This window comes from Malaya genurostris, chromosome 2, assembly GCF_030247185.1.
Source record: "Malaya genurostris strain Urasoe2022 chromosome 2, Malgen_1.1, whole genome shotgun sequence".
In the NCBI taxonomy this organism is placed as follows: domain Eukaryota; kingdom Metazoa; phylum Arthropoda; class Insecta; order Diptera; family Culicidae; genus Malaya; species Malaya genurostris.
The window spans coordinates 271,577,061-271,589,096 of NC_080571.1; the positions used below are offsets into that span (position 1 = coordinate 271,577,061).

At 37.2% G+C, this 12,036-nt stretch overlaps 1 protein-coding gene across 1 annotated transcript; it reads left to right on the forward strand.

Annotated features, from left to right (window-relative positions):
* The first annotated feature begins 900 nt into the window (after positions 1-900).
* LOC131429223 (uncharacterized) lies at positions 901-10,811 on the forward strand. Its single transcript, XM_058593272.1, has 2 exons — positions 901-3,607; positions 10,615-10,811. Exons 1-2 carry the CDS (start codon positions 901-903, stop codon positions 10,809-10,811), a joined length of 2,904 nt encoding a protein of 967 aa, XP_058449255.1.
* Positions 10,812-12,036: the final 1,225 nt, after the last annotated feature.

The window sequence follows — 12,036 nt, forward strand, 5'->3', positions numbered from 1 at the left end:
ACAAGGTCATAAACTAAATGAGCAGACCTTTGAGTCATAAACACAGACCAAACTTAACTTTGTTTATAACCTTATCCGACCTTATCCTGAATAAACATGAATTGTTTGTTTCATCCCTCTTCAAGGGATGAAACTTTGTATGAGCCGACACGCCGTTGTGACTCAGTATCTGATACTTTTTTATTGCTCAGCTCAGACCCAAAAAGAAAGATAAGGGCCGACCGAACTAGCTCGGTCGAAGGCTAGGTACCATCGAAGGCTAGAAAAGGAACACGATAATGCATTTGATCACGATGTTCGGTAGAGCCGAAATATGAATGTATATGTAAAAACGTCTATCTGATTCAAGTTTCTGTCTCATTATAGAAGTACTAGATTAAGTTCATTTGTATATAAATTCTATTTTTGTTTTAATAAACTTCAGTCTCAGTCTAAGTTTTGACAGTCAGTGTTTATCCGAAATTAACCTCTGCACTATCCGAAAGCGCATTTAGAAGTGCAACTTGGCAATTGTGACTAGGGTACTGAATGTAGTACTCCTTGATCAAACTACAAGTCCACAAAATCTAAAACGGCGCAATTCTAACAGTTAGCGTGGTGTTTCTTCTTTCCTTCGCGGAAGAACCCACAAGTGCGGCTAACATTTGGTGGCTCCAGAGAGAAGTTAGATACTCTTGGACGCCTTTTTTCTTTGGTTAAAAGTGTGGTGTGCACGGCGCCTTAAGATCGTGCAGCGCGTTTTAATTCGGAAAACTATCGGTATCGCAAACAGCAGCAGCCATCACCGTACTCTCGCAGTAAAGAACTGGACAACAAATTAGAAGCCCAGCATCATCAACGGCGAGAATAGTAACCCAGAACCAGCAGCGCATTTTATTGGAAGTAAGAGAAAATCACAAAATGGCTACCGACATTCAATTCATCGCCAATCTCAATGGAGATTGCAGATTGTGCACGGAGAAGAACTCCAAGGATAATATGATTCAATGTGATGATTGTGACAGGTGGTTCCACAATGTATGTGCGAAAGTCACAGTCATTCCGGCAGCTAATGAAAGATGGGCCTGCATTAAATGTAGATTAATCGAGGAGAACCTTATGGAGCTCGACCAACTTCGACTGGACTCAAGGGTACCGAAACAAGAATCTGGTTCAAGTAACCAGTTTCGGTCAGATGATAATTGGATCATCTATTTAAAAAGGCAGTCACTAATGACATTGCCGAAATTTAGCGGTTCGGCCAAGGAATGGCCGAAATTCAAACAAATATACGACAGCACCACAGAAGCTGGAGCTTTCACGAATTTGGAGAATTTAACTCGTCTTCAAAATGTATTGGAAGGATACGCAGCAAGATGCGTACAACAATTGATGCTCAATTCCGAGAATGTACCAAAGATTATAGAACGTCTAGAAGACAACTTTGGTAGGCCGGAATTTGTTTACAAAGAGCTACTTTCGGATATATTCCGAGTAAAGAAGGAAAGTAGAACAGCTATCATAGAGCTGGCGGATGCTCTTGAAAATTTGGTAGCGAACATAGAGGTGATACAAAAAGAGGCGTACCTACAAGATCATAGGTTGATCGCCGATATTGTCATGAAACTGCCATATGCAGTACAGCTGAAGTGGACAGAAACACTTCAATCTAATACCAGGACCCCTACGCTAAGGGACCTAAGTAAATGGCTGAAGCCACATGCCGCAACAACCAGGATGATGAATGCAAATTTTCATCCGAATGAAAAAAGATCTCGGGTAAATGTACACGAGAAAATTAACCCAGAATGTAGCTTCTGCAAAGAAACCCATTCATTGCCGAACTGTGGAAAGTTCAAGAGACTTGATGTTTCGGAAAGGATCCAGTTCGTGTATAAGCAGCACATGTGTCTTAGCTGTCTTAAATCTTCTGGACATATACTGCGAAATTGCAAACAACAGAAGAGATGCGGTATAAATGGGTGTAATAGAACTCATCATCCTCTGATTCACGACGATAATATGAGACAGAATCAGAAAGCAGAGCAACCGAGAAAGGTAGAATCCTCCAACCACCATATGGATTCGAAATCAAATATCTATTATCAAGTAATACCAGTTACGCTGAAAAATGGCGAACAAAGCTTGGATACATTTGCGTTTTTGGACGCAGGATCTTCATTGACGCTAATAGATGAGCAAGTTGCAGATAAACTTCAGCTCAAAGGCATGATCGATCCGTTGAGGCTAAAATGGACTCAAAATGTGTCTAGAGACGAACATAATAGTAGGCGCGTCCATTTGTGGATAAATGGAGAAGGAAAAAAATCCTACGCCTTGAAAGGAGTTAGGACAGTTAAGAATCTACAACTTCCTACTCAATCATTAGATACCGAGTTGATAAAAAATCGGTATAAACATTTAAGAAATTTGCCTGTAAAGAGGTATAGCGATGTTCAGCCGAAAATACTGATTGGGCTAAATCACACCCACCTAATAAATCCCGTCGATAGACGCATCGGGAAGGAAGGTGAGCCAACAGGTATTAAAACCAAATTAGGATGGCTAATTTACGGTAACATCAGTGGAACCGTAGAATGCGGACAGATTATGATTCATAGGGAGGACAACGATTTGCATCGTATGATGCATGATTACTTCACCACAGAAAATTTTGGCGTGAAAACAGTTGCTAAGCTACCAGAATCTAAATCAGACGAGCGTGCTAAACAGATAATCAAAAGCACGATGAAATATGTAAACGGACGTTTCGAAATCGGGCTGTTGTGGAAAGACGATCAATTCCAGTTCCCGGATAGCTACAACAACGCTATGAATAGATTGAGAACAATGGAAAAGGGTTTAAATAAAAACATCGAATTAAAGAAATGGGTAATCCAGACGTTTAATGATTACGAGGAGAAAGGATATATAAGGAAATTAACATCAGACGAACTGAAGGAACCAGAAGCAAGAACATATTATTTACCTCATTTCATTGTTCAAGGAAAATATAAACCAAAACCGAGATTAGTATTCGATGCTGCAGCTAAGGTAAAAGATATATCGTTCAATGCTGCGTTGTTATCAGGTCCCGATTCGACTACATCATTGTTCGGGGTACTTATTCGATTCAGAGAAGGCTCAATCGCCATATCCGGGGACATAAAGGAAATGTTCCACCAGGTGAAAATTAGGAAAGAGGATCAACATGCTCAACGATTCTTATGGAGAAGTTGTAATTCTGATGCAGACCCCGACATATATGTGATGCAAGTGATGACGTTTGGTTCCACTTGCTCGCCTGCGTGTGCTCAAGCAGTAAAAAATTATAATGCCGAGCTATTCGCTGAAAAATACCCGGAGGCTTCAAAGGCGATAGTGAAACAGCACTACGTGGATGACTATTTGGATAGTTTTGATAATGACGAGGAAGCTATTCAAAGAACAAAGCAAGTAATCGAAATACATGACAACGCTAGCTTCTACATTCGAGGATTCGTTTCTAACTCTACAATTTGCACTAACGCCATTCCAGAGGAACGACGCCTTCACAGTGGTGTCAAGATACTCGAGGGAAAAAACAATGAGTACGAGAAGGTGCTCGGCGTTTATTGGAATCCTCAACGTGACGAACTCGGATATCGTCTTAATCTATCCAGTTTATCGAAAGACATTCTTTATTATCGCAGAAGGCCAACAAAAAGGGAAGTCGCGTCTTTCGTTATGAGTGTATATGACCCCTTAGGATTAGTGGCGAACATTACGATTCGGGGAAAAATACTATTACGAGAGCTACATAAGGCTACTGAAAACTGGGATGCAGAGGTACCCGAAAATATGTATAACCAATGGAAAGAATGGATCGAATCAATTAAACAAATCGAAAACATAACAATTCCAAGGTGTATAGCTAACGATCAATTATCACCGTTAAATATACACATGTTTGTCGATGCATCTGAAGAAGCATTCGCTGCTACAATCTACTTGAATATAGGAGACTCATTCAAACTAATAGCAGCAAAGGCGAATGTTGCCCCTATAAAGGTACTTTCGATCCCGAGACTAGAGTTACAAGTCCTTGGGACAAGGCTACTAGAAACAGTAGTAAATGAACTTCGGCTTAAAATATCAAAAAAATTCTTATGGTCAGACTCAAGAACGGTGTTAGCTTGGATCAAAAGCGATCACCGAAAGTATAAACAATTCATCGCTAACCGAGTGGGAGAAATATTAGATAGTACGACTATGGATCAATGGAATTGGATTCCAACGGAATTGAATCCTGCTGATGAAGCAACAAAAATAAATAAGGGTAATTCCAAATGGTACACTCCTGACCTGGAAAAGATAATCAAGTTAATACCTCGGACAGATGGTCAGGACAAGTTTGAAACCACAGAAGAAATGAAGGAATATGTATTCATTCACAACAAGGAAGATTTTTGTATCGTTCAAGAAGCCAAATTTTCAGATTGGTGGAAATTAGTACGAAGTTTGGCTATTCTAAGAAAATTTGTTCAGTGGTATACTAGTAAAAATAGAATGGAAATTCAACCGGGAATACCATACGGATTAAGGAAGGAAATTGAAAATGTCCTGTATAGGAAAGCTCAGTGGGAAATGTACCCACAGGAAATGAGTGAATTGGTAAAATATAATCACTTAGTTAAGTTGAGTCCACTAACTAAGCTAACGCCTTTCTTGGATGATCATGGAGTAATGAGATCCAACAGCAGGTTGAATAACGAGACAAGTATACCCGGTAATATGAAAATACCTATTATTTTACCACCGAAACATCATATTACACGATTAATTGTAAAGGATTTCCACGAAAAATTCCTTCATACTAATATCGGGGTAACTATAGCGGCATTAGAACAACACTATCACATAAACAACATAAGTGGAGTTTTAAAAACAGTGAAAGCGGCCTGTTCGAGATGCAAAATCCTCGAAGTTAAACCAAAAAATCCACTAATGGCACCATTACCAGCGGCTAGAACCGAACTTGATTGTTTTCCCTTTCTACACACCGGCGTTGACTACCTCGGCCCATTTGAAGTAGTAGTAAGGAGATCAATTGAGAAGCGATGGGGAGTAATTTTCACATGTATGAAAACGAGAGGATGCCAAATAGAAATGGCAGACCGATTGGATACTGACTCATTTATTAAATGCCTAAGAGATTTTCAGGCACAAGGTGGTCAAATCACCGATCTCTACAGCGATAATGGTACTAACTTCGTAGGAGCCGACAACGAAATGAAAAAATTAGTAACCGACATCAATAAAAAAAATGGGTTCTAGTATGGCAGCGAAAATGAACATTTCATGGCATTTTAATCCACCTTCTGCCCCCCATTTCGGAGGAGTATGGGAAAGGCTGATCAGAATCATAAAATCAGCACTCAATATAATGATAAACCCTTCAGGACCTAGAAAGCCATCACCCGAAGAACTTAGATCATCCTTTAAGCAAGCACAAGGTATCCTTAATTCTCGACCTTTAATCGACAAGGCATGTAATTTAACGGATGTTGTTTTAACACCTAATCATTTATTTGATCGGTAGAGCGAATAATTACATTCCACCATATGACTCGAATGCTAAGATAGTTGATTCACAGATCTGGAAAAAGATTCAACACAGATCAGAAATGTTTTGGGGATACTGGATAAAGCGTTATCTACCCACACTTCGTAAGAGGTCCAAATGGAACGATAAAATAGAGTCTATTGCAGTGAACGACATCGTTGCAATAGCTGAGGACCGCCAGACACGCAGAAATCAACATCGTCGTCGAAGTAAAAAGCTCTCCGGATTGTATATAGGCGATGCTTACACATACGCAATCAGATAAAAAATGTAAGCAAACCTATTTGAAAGTTCCGTATTCTCAATTAATACGATTATCAGAGCCAAACTCAATTTTATATTATACCGATAATTCTAAGCAAATTATAATTCACTGTAGAAACTCAGTACTTTCTCCGCCGTTTGAGGCAGCAAAGTCACGATGGATTCTGACTGTAGAATCCAGAGTAAAGAATCAGTAATGTATGCTAGCATAACAGGAGTCAGCAAAAAATTGCTTACGTTCTTTAAACCAAAATCAAATTTCGAAGATTTATTTGAATCTATAAATCAAACAAATTCAGAACATAAAAAATTAAGAAATAATGGATCTCGATTACCAAAGCTAGATTTCTCTAAAGATTATGATGATCCTGAACCTGAAGACTACAATCAATCTGAACATAGTAAGATACTTTTAATAGTGTCTGTAATAAGCACATGTACAATTATAGGAATAATTATTCAAAAATTCGGATTTAGAAAAAATTTGTTCAAAAATATAAATCGCACTATTAGAAACCCAGACTTAGAGATGTCGAATTTTCAGTCAACTATACGACCCTCAGGTCCACCAACACGAAATTAAAGAGTTACATACATTAGGTAAATCAGATAGATTTACGAGGATCGGGATATAACGATGACGATCGTTACGATTAATTCATCAGAATCTATTTCATTCAATTCGGGTACATTTCTTTAGTTTACAAGCCACGAAAAATCAGTTTCTGACTCAAAACGCAGAACTGTACAACAAATAAAGTGTGCACCACACACATAGAACAAACAAGGTCATAAACTAAATGAGCAGACCTTTGAGTCATAAACACAGACCAAACTTAACTTTGTTTATAACCTTATCCGACCTTATCCTGAATAAACATGAATTGTTTGTTTCATCCCTCTTCAAGGGATGAAACTTTGTATGAGCCGACACGCCGTTGTGACTCAGTATCTGATACTTTTTTATTGCTCAGCTCAGATCCAAAAAGAAAGATAAGGGCCGACCGAACTAGCTCGGTCGAAGGCTAGGTACCATCTAGAAGGCTAGAAAAGGAACACGATAATGCATTTGATCACGATGTTCGGTAGAGCCGAAATATGAATGTATATGTAAAAACGTCTATCTGATTCAAGTTTCTGTCTCATTATAGAAGTACTAGATTAAGTTCATTTGTATATAAATTCTATTTTTGTTTTAATAAACTTCAGTCTCAGTCTAAGTTTTGACAGTCAGTGTTTATCCGAAATTAACCTCTGCACTATCCGAAAGCGCATTTAGAAGTGCAACTTGGCAATTGTGACTAGGGTACTGAATGTAGTACTCCTTGATCAAACTACAAGTCCACAAAATCTAAAAAGGCGCAATTCTAACAGTTAGCGTGGTGTTTCTTCTTTCCTTCGCGGAAGAACCCACAAGTGCGGCTAACAATAACGTTCATCAGTCGTTCGCACCGCACGCATATAGCTCTTGGCTCCTGGAATTTTTTTCTGGCTACCTAGAGTTTCATTGATTCAGGGCTTCAGTCTTTTTCAAGGCTACCTGAATCACTAACAGTCTTTTTAAAGACTAACAATTAGTCAGCCAAGGCTATACAAAGAGTGATATTAGAGTGACTAAGAAATTAATCAGCCTTTTTAAAGGCTAGCTATTCGAAGAACTATTATTCAAAATTCAAAATTCCATTCATTTCAAAAATGCCTGCGTCCAATCGGAAAGGCAACAAGCCTAAGGCTAAAAATAATTCAATACGGAATAAATCACAATCCGTTATTCAACATTTTTCTAATAACATTCACGATCTTATAGAATCTGAATGTAAAAATAAAAGACAACGGACGGATTTCCCTTCCGTTGATCCTTGCCGTCTAACCATATTTACGAGATTCTTCCTGAATCCGATTGTAGCGACATAGAAGAAAATTCTTCAAAAATTCCCAAAATGGACGCTTGTCGTTCTGGGAAGAATCAACAATCTATGCCACCAGTGACAGTGATGATTTCCGACTTCAAAGCATTCCGTACTGAGCTTTCTACTTTTCTCCCGGAAGTAAAAGTCTCATTTCAAATCGGACGAAGAGGAGAATGTCGAGTCTTGGTTGATGGATTGGAAGATTACGAACGACTTATTCGATATTTGTCCGAGAAACTACATAAATTTTATTCATATGATATAAAATCAGACAGACCCTTCAAGGCTGTCTTGAAAGGCGAATCAAATGATCAAAATATTGATGAAATTAAAAATGAAATAAAAGAATTGCTTGGTTTTGCCCCTTCCCAAGTAATACTTATGAAAAAAAGAGCGAATGGTACTTCTAAACCACGCTCTGGAATTTCCCATGAACTTTATCTAATACACTTCAATCGAAGTGATGTAAACAATTTGAAAACTTTAGAAAAAGTACGTTCCATTTCCCACATTAAAATTCATTGGGAACATTATAAACGGCATAATCGTATTGCAAACTTAACGCAATGTCGTCGTTGCCAAGGCTTCGTCCATGGAACCAAAAATTGTCATATGGATATACGGTGTTTGAATTGTGGTAAATCGCATTCGAAAGACGTTTGTCTAATGAATGAAACCACTGATAAATTTTCATGTTCAAATTGCAATGGAAATCATAAATCCAATTATTTCAAATGTCCTGTCAGGGAAAAAATTTCAAACGCTCGTTCGCTTAGACAACAAGTCAAATCAACGACCTTAAATTTACAGAGCATACCTGAAAATCAAAAAACCGTTACAAATGCCACGCCTAATTCTTCTAAGGCACCTATTTCTTCGAATTTAAAACAAAAAACAGGTACGCCTGCCAATTCGTCTTCTAACGAAAACAATTTATTGACAGGTAGATCGACCTCATCATCATCTTCTTCTAATGTCAGTTATGCTGGTATATTAGGTAGAAATCTACCACCTATTTCTTCTAATGTAAATATTCAAAACACAAGACCGCCTTGCAGTCCATCTTCTAACGCAAACAATTTATTAATAGGTAGACCGGCCAAATCATCTTCTTCTAATGGCAATCTACCTACAAATAATCCTTCAATGCCATTCGTTTCTTTAAATGAAGTCGATTTAGGCGATATAACTGAAAATAAAATGATCTACCTACAAGATCAACTTTTTCAAATGATCATCCAAATGAATTCGACTTCATCACTTTTTGAAGCATTTCAAATCGGATAGAAATTTGCAAATAATATTATAATGAATTTAAAATTTAACAGTGATGTTAAATAATTATTTGAATATTTTAAATTTAAATGCTCGATCTTTGAAATCGAGTGAAGATGAATTTTATAATTTTCTCGAAGTTCACAAAATCCATATTGCCATTGTGACAGAAACTTTTCTTAAACCAAATGTCAAATTGAAAAGTAATCCACATTATGTGGTTCATCGATTTGACAGGTTTACTGGAATCATTGGATAGTCCCATGAAAATATACTGGTCCGACTTGCGGCTCCAGCATTACAGGGTTTTACATTTTACATTTTTCGTATTGAAAATTGTGAAATATTTTCGCAGTTGTACTCGAAGCTGTTCTTATTTGTAAGTTATGTTAGTTAATGGGCATACGAACTGTTTTTAGTTATACTGGACCTATCATTTATTTCAAACCGCAGAAAGTGCAGAAAACTTTGAAAATTCTTTAAAATTGGGCTTAAAATGTTATAGTTTATAGTTCATATTTTCTGATGGGTTAATTTTCCGATATAGTGATCGAAATATTCAAAATGGAACTCACTTCATTTTCTCAAGTATCTTCACTAACTCAAGACATCAATAACATGTAGTGATTTAAGGCATCATTTCCTTTCTGAACGAAAACGGTACAACGTTCACCGACACGGAATATTATTGCTTCTATTGGAAAAGTGTGCCATCATCACAGGCCAAATCCTTTAAATAGGACTGGCTACAGTGGACATATCTCCAGCAATTCGTCCGCTACTAAATTTCCCGAAGAAGGTCGTATCCCAGGTCCTTTGAGACATCCCATCGCTAGTTGTGCTAAGTGCCTGGCATCTTCCATTTGAAATGAGCGAACCACCTCGTACCAAGCGTCTTACACAGAAGAAGAAGAAGCTAGTCAACAAATTGATTGCCTTGAGCAATAAAGATAATATTTACATTTTGTGTAACTAGTTGCATTCATATTTTATCGCCAGAATTCACCGTGCTTCTCCTGGCCCCGGGCAGAATCAGTAGAAACGGTGCCATGCGGTGTATGATAGATAGTTGGTTGGAAAATTGCGAGCGGATCCATTGGAGCGCCATGTGGAGCGGGATTCCTATTTCCTTTTCATATACCGGAGGGCATATCTGTAAAACATTTTGCGTTCGGAGTTGTGATGAAATTTTCGAATACCTTCGGTGTTTCTAAGAATTTGATATGCTCGGAATGAGAGCCGGCTCTTATTCCTGTGATGCCATGTTGAAAATGAACATGAAACTGAAAACATCCATCAGACATTGTTTGTACAAGTAGAATAAATTTACTTTGAACCTCAACCGGGAAACCAAGATCAGAAAATTCTCAAAAAAAAACAATTTCGAGTTCACAAAATATCAATGCACCTAGTTATATTGTATTCCTAAATCATACAAAACAACAAAATTTTACTGTCATCTGTTTCGGTCGGTAAGTTGCACTAAAAGCCATTTACAGCTTCATTTTTCAACTTCTTCCACCGGCGTTGCACATTGCCATGAGTAATATGCAGATAATATTTTAAAATATTACCGAGCAGTGCACACTCCGAACACAGCCATCCCATCGCTAGACGCACACTCCATTCGGAGTCGTTCGATGCAAAGCAAGGCGGAAGGTTCCGCGGAAAACGACAAATCGACGGTGGCGGTCGGCACAACAACGTCCGGGGAAATACTCAGCGCGAAACGGCAATTCATAACTGTCAACCGTTTATCATTGTGGAAGGGAAACTAAGATAGAGAGAGAGAGAGAGAGAGAAACAAAATGTGCCCCCAGCGTATTGCCGGAATATGCATAGGTGTCCCATCTGCAGAAGAATGGCACAGGAAATGGGACAATCATGGTGTGCACGATGTTGTAGCTGTGAATTGTTGTTACATTTTAGCTCTTCGAAAGTGATTAGAAAAATGTTCTTGAGACAGACGCAGCCTATGCAGTTTTGTAGGTTGGTATTGAGATAATTCTCAAATCTTTACATTGCGAAATAATTGTTATTTTTAGTTGAATAGATGAATAATTTGAAAATTATTTGTAACACTTTTGGATGTTGAATATTGCAAAGATAATTTAAAAAAGAATTTTGAAAGTTACACATTACGGGCCTCGGAAAATTTTTCTAAAGTTTGAGCGAATTCTATACCTATTTTTTATATTTATAAAAAAAAGGTAAAACAAGCATTCATTTGACTTCAAGCTTGTGAAAATCATCTCTGAGGAAACATTGCAGAATTTAATGAACTGAATCTAGTTCTATATCACTTTTTCCAATATTTTTTATTAATATTTATATTTTCAATATTTATATTTATTAGTCGAGTTTTAAAGCTTTTATCTAACCTTTCATTGTTTGAAAGAGAAAAAGCGCGAAATCATCTTAAAAAATATTTATTTTCAATTTAAAATTTATATTTGAATAAAAACTTTCAACAATTTAAGTAGGAATTACTTGGGAACGTCCTCAAATTTAAAATTAGGCCGTCATTTCAAAATCAAATACCAAATTATTGTGTTTCAAAAGCATCTTCAGGTATGTGAAATTTTTTGAAGCATAGCATTATTTGGGTTGAAAGTCAAAAACATAAACTATTTGAACTCTTTTTTCTCAGTTCTCTAGTATAGTTTTACCTGAAATATAACAGCTCTTAACATAATATCTGGACTTGCTATTATCTTAATAAAATTTGAATGTTTGCTTTTGATTAGGAATCATATTTATAACATAATGAAATTTAAATATTAAGATCATATATACTTTTGATAGAATTCTGTTATGCTCTGTTGATCGGGATACCAAGGCTTTGCTTGGGTGATCGAATCCTCCGAATAACTAGAAAGAATCAGTTTTTTCCTATAATAAGGAGACTGTAAATCCATGAGAAGAAAATATTTTTCTTACAATTGGCAACACCATGCTAACTTTGTCAATAAAATTAATTATTATCCAACGCAAACTCCCCCA

Coding starts and splice junctions, on each gene's coding strand:
- LOC131429223 (XM_058593272.1), top strand. CDS start 901: ATGGCTACCGACATTCAATTCATCGCCAATCTCAATGGAGATTGCAGA. Junction 3,608..10,614: donor CGTTTATTGGAATCCTCAAC/GTGACGAACTCG, acceptor ATTACCGAGCAG/TGCACACTCCGAACACAGCC.